General features: G+C 42.1%; 1 protein-coding gene across 2 annotated transcripts in view; it reads right to left on the reverse strand.

Moving 5' to 3' along the window:
- EXOC2 (exocyst complex component 2) overlaps positions 1-22,732 on the reverse strand; it is a 156,064-nt gene that overhangs the window by 27,915 nt on the left and 105,417 nt on the right. For both annotated transcript variants that reach the window (XM_059937762.1, XM_059937763.1), the window contains exons 19-23: positions 22,559-22,618; positions 21,816-21,877; positions 20,216-20,282; positions 16,294-16,410; positions 5,974-6,115 (exon numbers count right to left, since the gene is read on the reverse strand). In XM_059937762.1, coding sequence (XP_059793745.1) covers positions 5,974-6,115; positions 16,294-16,410; positions 20,216-20,282; positions 21,816-21,877; positions 22,559-22,618 — 448 coding nt within the window. The remainder of the gene's footprint in view (positions 1-5,973; positions 6,116-16,293; positions 16,411-20,215; positions 20,283-21,815; positions 21,878-22,558; positions 22,619-22,732) is intronic.

Consider the following 22,732-nt stretch of genomic DNA (forward strand, 5'->3'; position numbering starts at 1 on the left):
TTTAAAGGATAAAAAAAATATCTCAAGGCCTCCAAGATGATATAATTTTAAAAAATAAATGGATATAAAAAATCACAAGAGAACGACGGATCTATTTTAGTTTTTTTGCCACCCCATGCTGTGATCTTTTTCACCAAAACACCTGCCCTCACACATACCGCCAACCACCGCATAACAAACAGAGAAGCACGCAGCACAGGTGCAGACGCCAAGGTTACGACGTGGTCTCGGGAGCTGCCCTGGGGGTGCCGGTGCCAGGGCTCCCCAGAAGGGCGGGGAGCGGCGCTGGTCCCCCCTGAGCCCCGCCCTGCTCTCCCTGGTGCCACCGGGAGCAGGCCACACGACTGAGGGGGACACGGGTGCGTCCCAACCCCCCCGGGTCACAGCCACCACCTCACCTCACACGCAGCACCATCCTCAGCTTCGCTACCACATGTTAACCTTGGAAGCAGGAACAACTCGGGAAACGTGTAGAGTGCCTCGGATGTAACAGACTTGGTAACACTGGCTGAATTTGTGAATGAAAAGCAAATCCTCTACCTGCCCCTGAGAGGAACATTTTGTTACAGACGTCGAGTCAGTAGTCTCAGTATCCCAAACACTGGGTCTGCCACGTGATTGACGTGGAACTCGTTCTGCTCCGGTTCCAGGCGTCCCCCACGAGCAGTCGGCCGCCCACGCTAACAGCCGGCACGCCACTCACTCCCATCACCGATGACATAAATGTCTTCCCTCCTCCTGATAATGTCAATGACTGCAATTAATAAAAAAGTCTTTTGAGTTAAAAATCAGTTAAGTACTTTACCTTTATAAAAATGGTTAATTTTAAATTCATTTATTAAGTATCTTTAGGAATATATGTAAACTTAAATGCCTTTTAGATAGAACACCAATATTTAAGAGAAAATTTTAAGAAAGATTATTTTTCTTATTTAGTATGTTTTAAAGATATGAACTTCCATGTGTATCCGTAAATGAAGACTAAGACTATTCAAAGTTTACCTAAAACCTATCAAATGCAAATACTCAGAGCTCTTAATAACTGCAGATAAGAATAACGACACAGTCAGTTAAGTGACTCAGAACTAACCAGAATAATCTTTCCTGACATATATACAAATAAAGAGGTGATAATTTAAATATCCAACTGTCAGGTTAAAAAAGCATAGTTATGGCTTTAACGAATATCTCTTCTTGAATCGTGAAATTAATCAACAGGATTTTTTAAAAAAAATCACCACAAACAGTATCAGAAACTAAATTTATTGCTAAGTACAGCAATAAACAATCGGTTACCTACGTGATTTGTAAAATTCAGTTTTGGATGAAATTTTGGAGATGAAAATTCTAAAGATAACACTAAAGTTGTTAATTGAAATTATTTTGGAAGACTGAAGTCAAACTATTTTGGCTGTTCACCTTACACGAGGTCTCAAAACTTCACTCATCTTTAAAGAAACTAAAAATCACTATATGACTATGCGAGACTGAGGTTCAGTTGGGGATCACGAAGTCAAAGCTACACCAAGAACAGAACTAAATACAGTTTATAAAAGTGAAACCAAAACCAACAATTTCTAAGAGGCTTTGGAACCAGAGAAATGGTAAATGAATGGCTGACAAAGCAGTGGTGTGTGCGTCTGCTCAGGAAGTTTATCTGAAAGACAGAGCCACAGGCCTCAATGCCACAAGGCCAGCAGAAGCTTAATTTTGTACAAAAAGTGGCCCCGATAATGATGACATCATTTTGTATCCATCATCACTCACGCTGAGGGCTGGGAAGATGGGAAGTGGCAGAGAAAGGACCCCAGGTCCCTTCAAGGCAGTATCTGGACAGTCTGAGTCAGTCACCCACCTGGAGGCAGTGGGACCCAAGACCCTAAGAGCCTGGCACTGCCCTTCCCACACCCTCGTCCTCAGAAGGATTGAGCAAAACACACCTCAACTGTCCCTGAAGAGCACAGCGGCGCTGCGCAGAACTGCTCACGTGTCAGGTATCCCTGACACGCATGTTTTAATTCAAACGCAATTGCTCGAGATTTAGGGATTGTACGAAGCTTCCACAGGAGGCAAGTGCTATAACATGCTCACTTCAGTTAAACAAATACGAACACCCACTGTGTATTATTTATTAAAAAGTGAACAAGGAGATTAATGGAAACGAGAACATCACGATTTACTTTCCTATCGGAAAAACAACCGAGAAAAATCACTGTGAACCACAGAGCAAGTACTCGGAAGATAAACTGAGGCTGTAACCTGTGAACTCCCACCCTCAGCTCGCAGCACAGGAGCCGGGGGCGCAGTGACCGCCGACGTGCAGGACTCAAGAGAAGGCCGGTGGCGCGCGGGGTGGGGGTGGGGGGGCAGGGAAGCCCCCGGAGGCGGCACGGGAAGGGCAGGGAGCAGGACAACAGCGGCAGCGCCCGCCCCAAAGGGTAGGTCTGAGCCGGAGGCGAGGGGTGGCCTGAGGGTTGAGCAGGGGAGCGGCGGGCGGCCGGGAACAGGAAGACAGGTGCGGGCTCAGGCGACACGGGGCGTCCTGGTAGGAGCTGAGGGTGGTGGCCACAGAACCAGGGCACAGAGAGGAGCGGGAGCCCCGGCTGAGCTGGCTGGTGAGGAGGGCGCGGAACGTCCTGGGGGAGTGCATTTGTCTACGCGGGAGGGAGACCTGAAGCTCAGAGCAGAGATCAGCCTGCGGACGTGGACACTGGAGGCACCAGCCACTCCTGCCAGTGGAGGAGACCACGCAGAGTCCGAGGAAAGGCTAGCAAGCCCAGAGGAAGCCAGCGTCCTGGGGACGCCAGGGTGCAAGGCTAGGCAGGGGAAGGAGACCGAGGGCCGCCCAGCAGCAGTGGGACCACAGGGGCCGCAGGAGGGCCGTCTCTCCCGGGGAGGGGGAGCAGGCCGGGAGCGTTCCGATCACGGAGCACAAAAGCGAGCACGTCCACGGATCCAGCCACGGCACAGAGGTGGAGTCGCAGGGCTGCCGGAGATGTCGGGAGGACACGAGAGGACATGGGACCTCACATGGAATCCCTGAGGAACCACCCAGCCGACTTTCTGAAGCTGGGCTGTAAAGAGGAGTGTGAGGGGGCTGTGAGTACAGTTAGGGGGACCAGAGCTTAGGGTTCAGTGCCTGATGTCCTAGCCACCCCTCCCCGACCCTCAGGAGGTAATAAGTAATTTGTCTGTCTTAGGATACTTGAAATTTAGAAAATGGTAGTGAGTATTAAGTGATAATCATAGGCGAGGCACAGGTGTTATAGGCACACAAATGACTGAAACTGTTTGCAAGGAGTTAAAACATTTAGGATGTGCATGTGTACATACGTATGTGCGAGTGTGTGCACACATGTGTGCGCGTGTGCAGGGCCTGCTGTACAACGACTCCTTCATTTGTGAACTGGGGATTGGTTAACTGCACAAGAGCTTGGTGCAGCAGGGCCCATATGAGGTAATTCATACATGTCACAGGGGAAGGAGAGAGGCCCCCAAGGGGAAGCAATAGCCAGGCTGGTCTGCAGAGGCTAGGGGCCAAGCACAGACCACAGCTGACTACTGGGTATTGTTCCCTTGAGGAGAAAATGGAGAGATTTTATTGAAAAACATTCTGCGATCTGATCCTTGGAATTCTGAACCTCTCAGTCACTGCTCTATAAAACACTTAAATGACGAGAAGTCTGGGAATGTGAAAGAAATCTCCTCACATCTTTGTTTAAAAATTTCCCCAAAACAGGGGAATAAAAAACAGATACAGAAATGCATCTATTACGTTTGTGTACTGAAGAGTTACAAGAGATTAAAAGGACCCCAAACAGCCCTGCTCACACAGGGGAGCTTCCTGGGAAAGCACCTGAGTGGGAGGGGGCCCCGAGCGGAGCAGGTGCGGGCCCGCTGGGAGTGAGGCGGCAGCGAGGACACAGGCATGGCTCCGTGGGAGCTGCAAGGGGTCCCCAGTTACTGAACAAATCTTCACGAGCAGGCACCACGCACCATGCAGGAGTCTAGACAAGGGAGACATAGAACCTGGGAGGCAAGATCCTCTGCTTGTGAATTTGCAAATTCGTGCTAAACTTTTGTGGTGGCATGTCTCACCTGAACTGATAAGGATCTTGTTATCACTCCTAATCTAATATTCACCTATTTCTCTGCAGGGATCTCTACCGGGGATATAACATAATATGTGGTATGTGCACTATGTTACCTTCCTAAAGTCCAAAGATATTGAAACTCCCAAAGTCATCTAGCCCGCGAGTTTTGAAAAGGATGGTAGATCAAAAGTTCCAGAGGCTGCTGAGTTCAAAAGTTCCAGAGGTCTGTTCACGTGGAGTCAGGAACCCGGCTTACACAGAAGGTGCATTTCATCACCCACCTTGGATAACTGACCACTACCACGACCTCACGGATTTGGCTTTAAGAAGCTCAACCAACATAAAGGCAGGTGCTGGAACCACACGTACAGCCTTCTCCCTTGTAGATAATTATCTTACACATAAAATACACGTAATTCCCACGGTTAAATCTAAAATGCCATGCCTACTCTCCACTGGCCGTGTCACCTCTGCAGGGTGGATGGCTGGTGTCCTGATATTTAAGTAGAGGCCTGAGGACAAAAGGATGCATGAGGGAGAATTACTGTCTAAGCAAAGGGAAGGCCCTGGGGGAGGATGTGGGAAGTCTGGGCCACAAGAGGCCCAGTGTGCTGGAGGCGGCTGGAGGGGCCGCAGGGGGCGGGTGCCGGACTCAGCGCTGCCCGCTCTGCGGATTTTACCGCGAGTGAGCAGGAAGACGCTGCAAAAATTTTAAGCAAGTTACTGATAGGCTCTGACTTAAACTGTAAAAGGATATATTTGGGATGTGAACTGTAATCCAGTTTGGACAGAGAAAAACATGGGTACACAAGAGTAATGGCGTGACAGGAAAAAGATCAATTATGGTCAGCCGTAGGCAGAAGGCTTGTATGTCTATAATGACGGTGATTTCAGGAATTAAATACCTGCAGTCACATAAAATATTACTGATTTGATGATTCTGGCTCTTAACTTAGAATTTTGGCATCACTGTATCGTTACCCCTAATATGAAAAATAACAATAAAAACCAAAGGTATTAAAGAATAAACAATGTTATCACCATCTAATAAAAGCATCACACAACAAAAATGACAGGTGGTCACAACGATTAGTTGAAAGAATGAAGGTAACAACCTGCCAGCAGGTCACCGGTACAGCCACACTCGCCTCGAAGAACCGACATCTAATATGAACAGAACCACTTCCACGTCACGCTACATCGACATAATGATGTCAGTAGGTTGCTTGGCTTTATGTATTCTACAGTACTTCATACAAAGAAACAACTATTTGATCAATCAAAAAGTTTATTTCATTCAACAAGCAATAGTTAGTTCTAAAATATGTATTAGGAAGTGATTTAAGTGACTTTCATTTGATGTCAAAACGATAATACTGGAACTGTCAGTCATCCTTCTCCAGTTGAATTTTCTTTGCTAAATTATTATAATAATCTTACTCCTATACATTTTCCTTGTATCTTTCACCTTTTTGGCATCAGTAATTGGGTCTTCCAAAGAAATGACCAAATGTCTTAAGTAAATTTTTTGATGAAGGTTGCAAGGTCATTGCATAAAACTGTCACTCACAGTCTATTATTTCTATGCAGTAAAGAAATATCATAGGAAGCAAGTGTGCGTTACTGGGATGATCACACATTATGAGGTGTAATTAATTATTCTCTGGAATTTAAGAATATCTTTAACCATTTTAAGTACTAATAACCCCAAGCTATCAAAAAATGGGTAAGCTAATAAAAATTTATATCAACCCCTCAGTAAATATGAAAAAAAAATGGGAATAAAAAGAAAAGCATCTTAAGCCTGTATTGAGAAAAGGAAATCCATATTTACCCCTCCGGATGCATCTGGAGACTTCAGTAACCTCAAACCACCCACCTGTTGGGGGCAGGCAGTCCTTCCAGTCGAAGTAGCCTGCGTAAATTCCAGGTTCTAAGGAGCCAACGATGGGGTCTGCCTTCAATTCAATGTAGTTTTCAAAGAGTCTTTGGTCCAACTCTTTCAGTGAGGCCATGCTAACCTATAAACACAAATTAAGAGTAATTATGAGCTGTCTGCTTGAGGGTGAAGAAAAAAGTAAAACAATGTAAATAAATACTTCAGTAGATTTTAACAGTTTTTACCAACTTCCTACAAAAAGGCAAGATTTTTATTTTACTTTCAGTAATAAGGACCACTCTAGTGCAGCTGTGTAACAAGATAAGAATTAGTCTTCTGTATAGACCAGGGGCCATCTTCACAAGAAGGTCAGCCCACATGAACTAGTTCTTGCTGGAAGAGCGGGTCAGTGTCAGCCCTGTGTGTCCATGCCTGGTCTCACCAGCACCCAGGGGCCAAGGACTTGCAGAGGGGGTGGGCCGAGCCCTCAACATGGGAGGAGTGAGAATCTGGGGAGTGCAGGGTCGGAGCCGGCACTAGAGGCCAGAGAGGTCGTAGACCATACAATACAGCAAGAAAAGATACCAGGAAAAAAGAGCACAACTGTCCTTTCAATGCATACTATAAAGCTATCATAGTATATGTATAATTATAGTAATAATGAACACAATGTAATACTCAGTAAGAGACAGATCATCTCCCTGAAGATAACAGTTAAAACTACAAAGCCTCTGGGAAAAAGAAATTCAGGACACTGGAGCAGGTAAAGATTCTGACAGGATATGAAAGGCACTAAACATTTTTAAAAGTAGATAAACCTCATCAAAATTTAAAATTTCTACTCAAAGAATATATATCTGACAAAGATATACACAGATTTCTAACATCACTAATAGAAAGGTAAACAACCCAATTAACAAATGAACAAGTGAACTGAACAGGCACTTCAAAAGAAGGTACCTGAATATGAACAGCTAAATGCATAAGAAAGATGCTTAACATCACTGTGTATCAGGGAACGTCAACGAAAGCCAGGAGATGGGCTAAAATAAAACAGAATGTGAAGTGGTAGTGAGCAAGTGGGGCACCCGGACACGCACACGCTGCTGGCTGAGTGTAAAGGAGATCCCCACTTGGGAATGCTCAGAGGTTCTATCAACTTATTCCATGACCAGCAATTCCACTTCTAGGTATATATGTAAGATAAGAGAGTACAAATGTCCACAGAAAGACTTTTACAGCAGTGCCCACAACAACTTTATTCATAAAGACGTAAAACTGGAAACAACCCAAAGCCCATTACCAAGAATGAGTGAGCAAAATATGTTACCTAAACTCTGCAATAAAAGAAATAAATTAGTAATAGACACACAATTTGGCTGAATCTCAGAAATGATTAGGTCTGAGCAACAGCAGCCAGACACAGAAGATGTCTACAAATTGTACGGTTCCACTTTACATGAAGTTCAAGAAACGGTGAAACTAACCTGTGCAGACAGAAGTCAGACAGTGGTGAGAGGGGTGCCCATGCTGGTGTCCCACTGCATGGGACGTGGCACAAGGAGAACATTTTATATTTTGATCTGGGTGGTGGGTACTGTGCAAAAAGTCACCAATCTATATACACTTAAGATTTGTATGTTTTACTGTACATAAAGTATACCTCAATTTAAGAAAAAACGTTGAAAATAAATGTATGCACAGATAGGTACCAGGCAAATGAAACAATGAGAATCAACGATACTCACCTCATACATTTTTTTGTGAGGATTCGAAATGATAAATTTATGAGCCTTGTGTTGCACATTTAAAATACATAATAAGGGCTTCCCTGGTGGCGCAGCGGTTAAGAATCTGCCTGCCAGTGCAGGGGACACAGGTTCGAGCCCTGGTCCGGGAAGGTCCCACATGCCGCGGAGCAACTAAGCCTGTGCGCCACAACTACTGAGCCTGCGCTCCAGAGCCTGTGCTCCGCAACAAGAGAAGCCACCGCAATGAAGAGTAGCCCCCGCTCTCTGCAACTAGAGAAAGCCCGCCTGCAGCAATAAAGACCCAACGCAGCCAAAAATAAATAAAAATAAAATAAATAAATTAAAAAAAAATACATAATAAATGCTAGCAGCTATGATTATTATTTTTCAAATGCCCTGTTCATACCATCTGAGAAGCACAGATGTCAGCTGAGTTCACCTGACCGTATTTGAAATGCAAGGATGGGGTCTGTCTATCACGAGCCCACCACCTGAGAGTGATGGATGAAAGTTACGTGAAAAAAAACTCTGTTAGGAAGGAAACCACAGTCCAGTAGGGCAGACAGACGAGAAAACATTCGAAAGACAATGTTCACGGAATGTGGCTGACAAGGAAGCAGAGGGAGCAAGAGTGACCAGGGCACTGCTAAGGGGCTGAAAAGCTTCTCAGGGAAGGTGGGGCCTGACGGCTTCCAGGCCAGCCGTCTCTAATGGAAAAGGGGAAAAAAGGGTGCTAGTTCAACAGTTATGTAATTAGAAATAGGTGTTCTCACACAGGTTTGAGCTGTGCAGGTCCACGGATATGTGGATTTTTTTCGGTAGTAAATACTACCGTACTGTACGAACCCGCAGACGGGGAGGGTGGATACGGAGGGCTGACTCTAAGTTACGCGACTGGGTGGAGGGTCAGCACCCTAACCCCAGTGCATACGTAGTTCAAGGTCAACTGTAGTTCAACAGCCAGTAATAACGTGGAGAAATACAGAGCGTGTTAGGAGGCAGCATTTTAGAGGCTTGTGATGATCTACCAGCTCTCTCTTCGGCAGCAACGTGCAGGTCAAGGTGCTCTGATGTCACATGTGGTCACGGGGGGGCACGTCCAGGAACAAAAAGTGGATGGCGGATGCCCTGCTTCCCCGGTGTCTACACAGGGGTCTGTAGCTCACTCAAAATAGTTAACAAAACGTAAAATCATTTCATTGTTGTCATTTAATGTTTCCAACTTAAATTTTCTGCTTTACTATTTTAAAAACTTTTTGGAAGGAATACTTCTTAAAAAAAAAAAGTTTCTGAGAAAGAAAAAAATAGCATGAAAAAAGCCCTGTTATTTTCATTTCAAAGATGACAGAAAGAGTACATTTAACTGAGCCAGCTCTATAGAAATAAACTCGTCAAACTATAAGCAGAATCTCTATGCAAGTGAATCTGGATTACTAGTTTCAGTCAAATTAATATATTTTTAATTCTTTACAAACAGATGGCTGGACAGTGAATTGACATTCCTTCATGTTACTGAACCATAACTTGTCAAATGTGGACAAAATAAATGCCAAGTAAATAGTTAATTTTAAAAAATAAACCTTTAATCCCTAGTAGAGGTGGCACTATTAAAACAAAAAAGCAAGCTGTGATATGACAGGACATGCTGTCACTCTGACACAGAAGGACCACCTAGGACTTGCCGTCGGGAGCCATTTCTCCTCATCTTCCTTCTGCCGTGGTTCTAACCTGTGACTGATTATGATCTATATATTCCCCAACTGTTCGTTTTCTGTGAATTTTTTTATAATCAAGTTAACCAGCTCACATCCCATTAATCAGGCTTCACCTGACTGCAAAAATCCCTCTCCGTTTACTTGACTATAGCTTGCAGCTGACGTGGCCACCTACACAGAACCATCTGAGGGCCACTGGAAAGCACTTTACCACCACCATCTCCTACACTGGTATAATGTTTCAAATTGTACTATTCCAGAGTAAGTTAATCGTTTTTCCTGACTTAGTAACAAAAACCAACAAGAGTTTCTGGAAATGAAAATCAACTTTAAACATAACAGAAGCAGCAGTGGATGAGAAGAGAGAGCTGAAGAAATATTCCTAATCATTACAGAGGATTTAAAGATGAGGGAAAAAACATGAAAGAAGAAAGTAAGAGACATGGAGAATATAAGGTCTGATATGATCCAACAGGAATTCTTGAAGGGAGAAAAGAGTGAACAGGGGAGAATTTTTGACGAGGTAATGGCTGAGAATTTTCCAGGACTGCTTAAAAGTATCAATCAGAGTCAAGGGAAAAAGGCAAAAAAAAAAAAAAAAATCATACCAAGAGACACATCATAGTTGAACTACAGAACGCTAGAGGTGAAGAAAATATCTAAAAAGTAGCCAAAGAGAGACTGTACTACATCTTTCTCAGTAATGGACAGATTAAAGACCACACAAACAAACAAAAGGAACAAATATGAACAATTCACACACTTGGTCTAACAGACACAAACAGAACGTGGTATTCAAAACTGAAGGACAATCTTTTCAAGCAAGGTAGAATATTTCAGAAAACTCACCATGTATCATCTGCAAAGCAAGTTTCAACAAAGTTAAAAACATGATATTCTGACATCAGAACACTTAAGTCAGAAATCTCTAACAAAGAAAAAACTAACTCCCAATATGGAAACTAACTGCTCCCTCAATTTGGAAATTTAAAATCACACCTCTACATACTGGTGTGTCAAAGGAAAACACACAATTAAAATTAGAAAATACAAAGTGAACAATGAGAACACCATGTGTTAGCATGTGGCACACCACTAGAGAGAGGGAAATACATAGCCTTAAATGTTCATATGAAAAAGGAGAAAGGTTTGGAATCAGTGAGCTGTGTAAACAAAACAATTAAGCTCAGCACCCAAGTTACTGCCTCAGAAAACAAGGATGTGAAGAGAGATCAGTGAAGACAGAGGTTGGTTCTTGAAAAGATTCTGGCAAAGCTAATCGAAAGAAAGACTAAAATATTAAGCATGCAACATTAAGTATAAAAGGGGGTCAAAAGTGTAGATGCAGTTGAGATTGCAAGAATATGGAACTATTATAAAACAGTTTTACGCCAATACATTTGAAAATTTAGGCAAAATGGTACAAAGTCCAAGAAAAATACAGATGACCCAAATTAACAAGAGGAAACGGAAAGCCTGAGTGGTTCTTTAACCATTAAAGAAAATGAACCAGTCATTAAAAACTGTCTCACAAAGAAAATACAGCCCCAGAAAGTTTTACCAGAATTCTTCTAAATATTCAGATAACAAATACTATAATTCCAACTCTATATAAACTCTCAGAAGAAGAAAAAAGGAGACACTCTAATTTATTTTACAAATTAGCATAACCTACATGCAGCAACATGGATAAACCTCAAAAACAGTACTGAGTAGAAAGAGGAGTCATAGAAAAATGCATGCCTATGATCCCACTGATGCTATTTAAAACTCAGAAACAGGTAATAGTAAACAACGTGTTAATTAGGAACCACGAAATGCAGAAGTGACTCTCTACAAGGGGAGGGAGGTGATGCAAATGTGCACCGAGGGTCCTGATCACGATACTGCATTTCTTCAGCTGCAATTTCTTCTAATTCACATCTATCTACACAAGAGCTATTCCTCTGTAGGGATAAAACATTTCATACAGAAATATGTGAAAAGAATTTAGTCGAGAAAAGAAGCAAACCAACATTCAACTAGTCACAAAGCGAGGTGTCAAATGCGATTCCAGCCTCTGAAGGAAGCATCGCGAGAAGAGCAGAGGCCCTCACCCGTGCGTGCTTTGGGAGAACAGGTCAGGGCAGGGCCACGCCACAGGAGGCTCTCTGTGGGACGAGACACCTGTATCTGAGACGGGAGTTGAAGGATGATGCAGAGCGAAGGGACTTAGGGCACAGAGCGCCAGGGAAGGAGGCTCCTGCGAAAGCACAGTGGTCGGCGGATGAAGGGCCGGGCCTGAGCAGGAAGAGCAACCAGAGGGGTGGAGACGGATTCAGAGGGCGGCTCATCACCCGTCACGAGAGACGGAGGCCAGAACACCACCAGGGCCCAGCTGGCCGACTGAGACAGGGCGCACAGAAAGGGGCTGGCATGAAGGAGGAGGGCCATTTTGGTTTGGACACAATGACCTGATATCTCAGGGGAACTTCCAGCGAAGACGTCTCGTAGGAAACGGATCCGAAGCCTAGGAACGGCCTGCAGGTTAAAGATCACGGGCACCACTGACAAAGGGACGGAAGGAGTAGATGAGATGAGACTGAGGAGGGCCCGGAGCGCCAGCGTGAGGACAGAACTGGGAAGAGGGGTGGGGTGAAAGACAACTCCAGTGGTTGAATTTTATCTGCCAGGGTTCAAGGTTTTGACTTCGGACCCCACATCCTGCCCAAGTGGTGAACCAATGGTTTTACTCACTTACACCCTGCACGTCCCCAACTTTCCAAACAGACTTTGAGCTTCTCTCTCATCTCTGAAACAACATCTTCTATGTGAAAAAACAGCAGCACTACGTATAATGGCCAAGACTTGAGAGCACCCAAGTGCCCGCTGACGGATGAATGGAGAAAGAAGATGTGGTCTCTGTATACAATGGAATACTACTCAGCCATAAAAAGAATGAAATTCTACCATTTGCAGCAACACGGATGGACCTGGAGGGCATTATGCTTAGTGAAATAAGTCAGACAAATACCGGATGATATCACCTATATGGGGAATCTAAAAAAAGACAACAAACTAGTGACTGAAACAAAAAAGAAACAGACTCACAGATATAGAGAACAAACTAGTGGTTACCAGTGGGGGCGGGGGGAGAGGTACAAACTACTGGGTGTAAGATAGGCTCAAGTATACACTGTACAACACGGGGAATAGAGCCAGTATTTTGTAATAAGTGTAAATGGAGTTTAACTTTTAAAAGTTGTATTAAAAAACAAAGTTTTAACTAGAATAAATAAATAAAAAGAGCAGCCAAAAAAAGAATTATATACAATTAAGTTAAAATAATCGAATATGTAAAATATGGTACCCATGGTTCAAGTGACTCAAAAACCTTTAAAACTGATTGCTGTAAAGGACCTTCCCTGGACATATTTAAAAAAAAATAACAAAAAACCTGTCCTTTCTCCACCTCCATGTTGGAATACCTGAAAGAGATTTAGGGGCTTCAAATAAAACCTCAATCAAGCATTTAATGCCAGACTTTAATGGCCATTATGACTACATTCCTGAGTCTGTCAAAAATCTGTAATTATCCAAACTCTAAAATCAGATAATTCCTTTTAAAAGACTGGCACAGGTTAAAATATATGTAAAAAAAAATTCCTTGGAATTATGTAATTACAGCTACCGCAATAAAATTATAAGCTAAGGTTTATTAACCATATAGCTCTGGTTTTCCTTTCTCAAAGGTCTCAAAGAATTAAGGATTTGTGGTTAACTTGGTGTGCACACTTAGAACGCAAAACTCTGTAAACAGTCAACGAGCATATGAAAAAAGTGTTAACCTACCAAGCAGGGAAAGGCATACAGATGAAAATACCATGAAAGAGTATGTTTACCTATCAAATTAGAAACTATAATCAGTGATGATGGCCAAATGTGGTGAGACCGGCTTCTGGAAAGCAATCTGGCAAACTCCACCAGGAGTCTTTGGAGGTGTAATTCCACTTCTAAGAATCCACTGTGAGGAAGTAAGAAATGTGACCAAAGACTATCTTCCCCTCTCAGTAACAACAACGAAAATAACCAGCAGGAAAAAAGTTAAAATCATAAAAATTAAAAAATGGTACATCTGCATTAACAAATATTATAAAGCCATAAAGCTCATCTTTACAAAAATAGTTAACAAAAATGGAAAAGCGCTCACAACAGAAGAGCCGATAGAAAAAGATACATTCAAGGTAAACAGAATTCGGGAAAATGTTCCATTTTTTTTTATATCATATATACACACAGGTATATGGCATATAAAAGACACTAATTACTATATATACTAAAATAAGACAGTGTTCATCTTTGGTGCATTATAGATGATGTAAAAAATTTTTTTAGATTTTCAGTATTTCTCTTTTTAAAAAATGATAAATAGGTCTTACTTTTATAATAAGGAAAAAAAAATGCATGACTGGAAAAACATTTCCAAGACTTGAGGAAAACTCAGAGGTGCTGGCACTGCACGTGGAAACGCACCCAGCACTCAGAGTTGGCACTTGCTGTACGGGTTCCGTACAGCACACCCGCTGAAGGCCCACGATGGGGCCTGTTTTAAAGAATGCAACTTGTAGGGAAAGAGGAGTTTGATACTCTGATCTGATAAATTTAATGTTTATTATTTAATGTTGTTTCATCAAGTCCGAAATGATATACATTAATCAACCGGCTTCATGTCCTATTCCTTTGGTGTGCTTTCATGGAAACAATTTTGTTCTTTATCTTAATACATGTATGCTGCTGGGCCAGAAAGCATTCTGGATTTAGCACGAGAAAACTTAATTTTGAGTCCTGCTTTTCTCTGCTGCTTATAGGTCAAGGCATTAACCTCTCCGAGCATTTTTCTGCATGAAAAAAATGGAGTTAATAATACTTTCCTTGATTACTTCACAGAGCTATTTTCATCAAATAAAACTGTGTATATAAAATCATTCTAGCTTTAAAGGATGAGTGATGATTAAATTTTAATAAATGCCTAACAAGCGTGATTATGCACGTACTGTTCCTATGTAACAATTAATTCTACTCTTGAAGATGGAGACCGAGACAAAGGGAACTGAAAGGGCTGGCCATTTCTGTGCTGCTCCTGGTGGAGTAAGAAAGCAGAAGGAACTATGCCTGGAGGACCCTTGGCAAAGTCCCCACCTGCAGCCAGAAGGAGACCTGAGAGAGGTGGGGTCCGTCTGGTAGAAGCACACCAGGCAGAAGCCCTCGGTGAGCACTTCCCTCTGAGAGCAGAGCAGAGCAGAGCCAGAGAACGGATAACCAATGTTCATAGGACACACGTGCCCTCGGATTGTTCTAGGATCTGGGCCTCCCGAGCTATCTGTCATTTGAGAAAGAAACCGTGAAAAACAGTGGCAGTTGGCAACTTTTATACCTTAATTCAAGAAATATATTTTACTTGATTGTCATCATGAAATTAATGAATTCACTCATAAAAAACAGAATCAGCACAAACACTATAAATCTAGTTTACTGTCTATTCCTTTAATACTCAACTGAACGATTTCAAAATATTCAATTCCAAATTCTGAGTGCCAAGAATAGCCCACCCCCAGATCCTTCATGTCACCTTGTCTCAGAACAATCTGGACAAAGACTGGGAAGGACATCAAAGCCTATCCGCATGTCAATTTCATTCTTCTTCTTAATGATACAAACTGAACCTAACAGATAATTCCCACTCATAACTTTGTAAAAACCTAAAAATCTCCCTGCTTGTTATATGCAGTTCCTAATCACTTCATATATTTTTAAAATGATAAAAGATTTCTTCAGTAATAATGTTAGTGTCATTATTGTTACTGCATAAAAACGAAATGCCCACTTTCTACAAATACTAACTTTCTACTGCAAGAGAGCACCTTGCAGTTCTCAACACACAAAATTCTGGAAATAAGCGCGACATTTGGCCCTAAAGTCTTAAGTCACAACATTTCTCATCAGGATGATTAATCTTTACGAAAAGGCAAGAAAACAAGACACAGTCACCCACTCTGACATTTTCAATCTCTGAAAAAAAAATCCCAATCTAGCTCATGAACTGGAACCATCATTTGTAAAAAGTATGCAATCCATCAAGAGCACGTTTTGATTATAAGATTAACAAGATCACTATCTTTCTTATTCTTTGCAGTGAGGAAACTGTACTGACATTAGCAAAGTGGTTCTAGCTTAGTTTTACTTAGAAATCTGATAAACTTTTGTCCAGGAACCAAGCAACCTTTAATAATAACATGATTACTTCATTTTTTCCTTGTCTGCTTACTTGAAAAATATAATCAACAAAGTGTAACATTAAAAATACCTACTCCATTGATTTATACAGGACTCATTTTTGTCCACCTTTCTACAGGCAGGACTGGAGAGTGGAGGGTATGTCTTTTTCAGGTAAGACAAAGCAACCTACAGCTGTGCACGAGTGTGTGTGCGTGCGTGTGCTCTGGCAGGCAAGCAGAAGCACTGCTGCGGCCCCCTGGAGCGGGAGGGAGGGAGGAGGAAGAGGTGGCTCTGCAGGCTCAGGGTTTGCTGGCGGCTAGAAGTAGAAGCTTTAACCTAAAAGGAGCCAAATCAGAGATGACTCCCAAAGATCTGGGTTTGAAGCCTTTCTTTCCTTTTCTTCCCTCAGTTTTGAAAAGCTCTAACCTTGAGAGGGCTTTGCTCTAGAGAAAGAGGAGAGCATTACGTCAGTGACTCAGGTGAGCTGTGAGAAGGAGGGACCCGGGCGTGGGGAGGAGCGGGGGCGGGGGGCGCTGAGGAAACAGCTGGGAACGGAGCGGATGACACCACCACGTGTCCGTTTAACGCGATCCATTTACCTGTGTTATTTTTTCTACTCCCTGGAAGTTGTGCTTTTCAAAATGTTCTGCGATATTTCGGAAGGTGTGACGTTCTAGGTAGCAGCAATTACTCAGGACTATCAAAAGTCTCTGTTCCTAAAACCAAAACAAATTTTTAGGAAATTATTTATAGTAACAAACTGAAAGTCTAACAGATAACATTTATCACTTGTTAAATTTAATTATAATCTCTTGGTGTTTAATATCAATATTCAATGCTTTGTTTTTCTTGGTTCCTTCTTTCCAGTAACAGGGAGAAACACAATACAATTCTATAATTCTACTAATTGCTCGCTATGACATAACACGCTAAAGAGCCAAATAATGTTTGACTCAAATTCCTTTTGAAATTTAACAGCTGTATGGAAAAACAGATTGATGCAACACAGTAAACTAGTAAAATACGATCAGCTGCTGTTCTTAGGAAAGGGATTCTACTTTATTGGTTATTCCACTTCATACGTTTTGCACCCAAAAAAAGCTATAAAAATGGATATTTAAAAGTAACTACCAAACAATGTAGAAACTCTCAGAAAATAATTTCTAAGTTTCTTATAACTTGGAAGAGAATTGTAATGCCATCCACAGATGGGCGCCTTCAAAAACCAGGCCTTCCCAGAATTTCTTACGTAGAAGAGTCTCCCTCTTACGGGGACACTCCCCCGCTCAGCCATGCAGGGCGCCGGTCTACACTCCCCAGGCTTCCCGCTGTTTAAGGTGACTTCTTATCAAGATTAGCAGACCCCCCAGGCTGATGAATCAACCATCCTCTCAGAGCTCAGAAGAACCGGCTTTGTAAGTACAGCTCTAGGAACGGCACTGTCCCCGCGCTTGGGGCTGTCTGAGCACTGTCCCTGCTCCCTCAGGTGGGAGGGCTTCTCTGGAACAACTGTGACTAATTTAGGGCCTTGGTTTAGATCCTTGACTAAAAACTAAGGCAGAACTCCTTTCTAGGAGAAGCTCTCACCCACACTTTGATCGCTGCTGTGTACTAATCAGGGTAACTTAGGTTAGTGTCAGGAAGGCAGATGGGAATAACCAGGCCCTGGCAGGTGCACAGACCACAGGGCTAGGCTCACTGCGCCTGGATCACCCAAGAATGCCATTCAGCTCCCTCAAAATGTGTACAACTTTCCATGTCTTTATTTAAACTTTTACTGTTTAGTTCTGGCAGAGCATGGCCTATTTGCTGCCTTTTGTGATCATCAACAAATATAATTAAAAGGCCCGGGAATTATTACAGTGCTTTCGAAGCAATGAAAGGTTGTCAGTGGCCTGAATGACTCTACAGACAGGAAGTGGCGGCTACAACAAGCCTGAAACAAGTGCGCTGTGCGTCTACTCCTCGCCCACGTTCCGTGTTCAAACCGCGCGAGGTGGGCACCAGGAGGTGACACGTGAGGCTGGGGGAGGCCAGACCCCTGCCCACACCTAACTGTCACTGTTATGTGGCCCTTGTAAAGCGTGTGACATAAAGTCACCGTGCCGCTTCATCAGCCACTCTGAGCAGTGGCATCCCAAATATCTCAACTGGTCTCTCAGCCCCACGATCAATCCTTAATTACCCTCCAGGCACCGCCTCCCAGCAGCCCACCCCAGCCTGCCACACCTTCTCTGCCCTCTTCATTAATTAACTCTGGTTGATTTTTACCCTTGTAATCTGAATGGTTCTTCCCCAAGAATGGAAAAACTATTTGAGTGATTTGAAGTCTTACTCTTAGTAAGTGTATTTTTTCCTCAAATATAACCAATCACAGGAAACAAAAGTGGGAAGAAAACCTGACAAATAATCAAATTCTTAAAATTGAATGACTCATCAAAAGCTGACAAACACCTCAGATGAATACCTATGTTTGAAAATAACAAGTCAACCTATCCGCGGCAGCGCCTGCAGCCTGAGGACCCCTCGGCCTCATGGACTGTTCCGGCTGCTGCACAGCGTCTCTGTGATGCGGCCATCAGGCCACCCTCCGTGGCAAGCCCGAGGTTCTTCTGTCAGTAGGCAGCAGACCAGCAAGCGGACCAGAAACCTAGCCCTCTTTCTTCCCACCTCTCTGCTGAGCCCACGTGCCACGTGCCTCTGCAGGTGCCTCTCTGCTGGATAACAGAACAAGACCCTAAGAAGATCTCAGTTACCTGGACCAAATCTAACACGGTATCATCCAGTGGGGAAAAACACAGGAACTGAATTTGGTACCAAATTTGGAACAATTTCAGGAGAGTGAAATGGGACAGAGAAGGTCCAGTGACCAGCAGAAGCAAGTGTGAAGCATGCAGGGCTCTGGGTGACAGAGGAGAGGAGGCGAAGGCGTGGCTCTGGGGGAGTCGGGGGCTCAGAGGAGAACCACTGCCCAGCAAGCCGTGTTAGCTCAAGAAGGGAACGTGTGAGCCCACGGCAGCTGCTCCAAACACTGGGAAGATAGTCATGTAGAAATCAGGCTTGTCCCAAAAGCCCCAGAAGAAGCGTGGTTGGCCAGACAGGCAGCAAGGCCTTTCTCCACTGAGAAGATCCTTCCTCGCATGTCCTTCTCTCCCATTCACAGCGGAAGAACGGTCTGAACTCACCACATGGCCCTCCTCAGCTGCCACTCATCCCTGACCCAGCGCAGGCAGCTGCCCCTCGGCCAACCACACGCCCTCCCACGAGGCCTGGCTTCTGTCTGACCCGGCCTGATGTTCTGTCAGTCTGCGATACCGTTCAATATTCCTTTGCTTAAACACGCTCTCCCACCTGTCCCTGGATTTCCTTCTCTGATTCTTCCTTCTCAGGGAACTTCCAGGCTCTCTGCCTCAGGCCTTCCCTTAAATACTGGCACCCCCAATATTATTTTTACATATTTGGCCCTCCTCTCCTCCTACTGTTTTCCCTAGTATTCTCATCCACTCCCAGGCCTTACACTGCTGACTCACAAATCTGTACCTAGATCTCTCTTCTGGGGTCCAATCACCCACTAGACATCCCACCTGAACGTCTCTCATTCAACACATCTGGTCCCAAACTGAATTTTTAATCTTTCTTTAGAAACTATTTTCTTCCTGAATTCTCTTCATGAACAGTACTGTTATCTACCTAGTCACCCAAGTAATTAAACCTACACTAGCTTTTAAAAAAAAATTACTTTGATTAAACTCTATTTTTCCTAATATAACAAATCCTTATTTAGGAATTCATACTTATAATAACTGCAGAAATTATATATGGCAGGAAATTTAGTTCACATGTTTTCTTTCTTGAGAGGTACATACACATACACACACATCATTCAAGCTAATGACAAACCAGAGAGGGTTGTTTTTTGTTTTTGTTTTTGTTTTTCTAGGATAGCTGGAGTTTGAATTTCAACAGCTAAATTTACATACAGGATAAAGTGTATGTGTGAATCATCGCTAAACACATACATATGTTTAAAATATATGTGTGTTTATAGAAAAGGTGATTTGGTTTTGGTTTTGCCATGGAATTTTGTGTTCAAATAAAATGCTATTAGGGAACTTAACAACAACAACAACAACAAAAAAAAAATAGAGAAAAGCAGAGCTTCTCTGTTTAAAGAGGGAAAATACGGAGAAACGGTGCCTGTCCTTTGCCTCCTCTCCAGCTTTCAAGCACCAGGGTACCACACTCAGGATCGCCACACGATGCAGAGAGGAGATGGAGCTACTTAAGCTGCAACTTCAGCTAAAAGATTTTTCAGTGTGGAATATTTACAAAATTATATTTTTACTAAAACTTTCACAAAATAAAACACAGCTCCAAAGTAAGAGTAGCACGCTATAGGAGTAATGTGGTAACAAAGTATTAATAATTTAGACTGTTATGAAACAGTCATAATGACATGTTTTATAAAAAATGACGTTTTACTTTCTATTTATCATCTTAATTATTTATGATCTTACTTACAGAAGTCAAACTAAAGTCTTCATGGATACTTCCAAACAAATCAGGAGAAGAAACGTCAACGGAGAGACTGAATAGAGAAGCAAGTAAGAGAACAAGTTAAAGCACTAAAATTAAAAATGGTAACATAATGTTATATGTCAATTATGCCTCAATAAAAAATGCAATGAAACCTATGTAAATTTGACTTTAAAACCTCTTGGTCAAAAATCATATAACTTTCTGTAATATTTAACACCTAACAGCTCAAAGTAGACACTGTGGACTATCTATTAACATGGGCCACGTAAAATGTGCTTTTGGGGTCTTCCCAATAATTTAATTTCTAGGTATAGACTCTCATAACTGAAATGTTTTTGCCCATCAGAATCTAGAGGGGACTTTTTCAAGCTCACGTTCATAGTAAATGACTTGAGGTGAGCTGAGTTAGGAAATTAGTTAATTTCCTAACAAGTGACCAGACACAGAAAGCTGCAGGGGAGGAAACACCAAAGACCCACTGATTAATTTACAGATACAGCAGAATCGCAAGTAACACCTTAGCAGGATTCCTTTTCTTTAAATCTAACCAACTGATTTTAGAATTCATATGGAAGACTAAATAGATAAACATATAAAATAAGTTTAAAATAAAGAAGCAATAAAAGGATACCAATCTGAAAAACGTTAAAAAAAAAACCCAAACTACTGATAATTAAAACAACAAACACTGATAGGAAACATTTGTGAATGAATAGAACAGAAGGTAAAGTTCAGAAATACCTTCACTACATATTAGAATTCAATGATGTAAGGAAGAGAAATTGTAACAAAACAAGAAAACAAGACTTATTTAATCCAAAACATCAGGAAACTGATTAACAATACAAATTCCTGGTAAATTAATGTGCTAATAAACATATAAAGAGCAAAGAAAAACTAGAACAACTAAATATTTATTAGGTCTCAGAGAGATAAGTGTCTTATATACTGAGAGGCAAAAACCATGGAAACATGGAAACAGACAAACATGGAAAAAATTCCAGTTGTCAGTTATAGATTTAAGAGGCATTTATTTCAGTATCATCTGTGTCAGAGAGCATAGACCTTAGGTACACAGAAATTACAGGTGCCAAACAGTCAGAAAAATCAGGTTTAAAAAAAATCCCAGAGAGGAGCATTATAAAAGAATTATCACATGGATTTGGAAATATCAGGAATCGAGATGTGTCCTCTGGAGCTCAACTAACCAAGAATGGCCCAGACAGTGTCCCTTTAACAGGAGTGCCGGGGCAACCCCCTGCACCAGAACCACAACAGCTATCAATGAGGAGTCACGCATTTTAACTCCCTATTTTATTATTTATAAACCCTGTTCCTCTGGATAATCAGTAAGCTAATCGTGTGCTCAGTTTGCTCAATGTGCCTCTAGTAAAGGTGAGACAAGTTCAGAAGATGAAGAAATTGTGGAAAGAATACAGGCCAAATATATAAAAATGTAATTCATATGACTACTTGCTCTCTCTTATTGGAAGTCCCAGGGTATAAGACCAAACACAGAACAAGAGTCTGTATTTTCAATCCCGGTAAACGCATCGGTGAGGCTACTCTCAGCTCTACTTACTGTGCAGTATCTACATCGGCATCAGGCTTGGTGCTCAACTGTTCCAGACAGTATATAAAAACCTAAGTCAAAAATAAGACGTTTCAGTGGTATGAACGCTTAGATACTAATCTATTTGGACATCAAAGATAATTTTACATAAATAACCAGAAATACAGCGTATCTCCATTAAGTGGTATGTATGCATATATACCTTCTGTAAGTGATAGACTGTATGTCCCACATATAGAGTATATATTCACATACACATAAAAGTATGTAAGCACTGGGAACACACATCCCAATGTATAACGCTAGGTGATAAAAAAAATTTAAAGCACCTATATTCTGATCCCATTGTTAAGTTCTTGAATGTATTTTATTTCCTTCCTCTCACTCATTCACTCATGCGTTCAACTGGGTTTATGTGCCCACAAGGCACTGGTCCCAAAGAACTTGGTGCTCTAGGTACAATGTAAACAACTGTCATGTCATTTAATCTGTGCTCTAACAGATATATACACACAAAGTACTGTGAGAACACAAAAAAGGGGAGCATAATAAAAATGAGTTATTGGGGTACTGCTAAGCAAGTTGGAACTAATCTTACCTTGAACTTATTTACCATAAACTATTATGTTCTCAGACAAGAAGAGAAAAAGAATACATATTTAATATCTGCTATACACTGATTATGAGTAGTAGGGAAGACTAATAATTTGCATTATTTCAGGCTTCAGGGCATCAGTGCTTTTACAAAGTACCTGCATGATATTGACGCTTAGTTGGCAAACCTCTTCCTGGGTTTTCGGTTGTTGAAAGACCTGTAAGGAAGAATGAGAACTGTTGTACTTGGCTAAGAAAACTTTTTGTTTATAAAGTTTGATAGAAGAAGTTAACAGGTGGGAAAGTGCGTCCAGTGTGGGCTACCTGACTCT

Source organism: Balaenoptera ricei, chromosome 11 (assembly GCF_028023285.1).
Source record: "Balaenoptera ricei isolate mBalRic1 chromosome 11, mBalRic1.hap2, whole genome shotgun sequence".
In the NCBI taxonomy this organism is placed as follows: domain Eukaryota; kingdom Metazoa; phylum Chordata; class Mammalia; order Artiodactyla; family Balaenopteridae; genus Balaenoptera; species Balaenoptera ricei.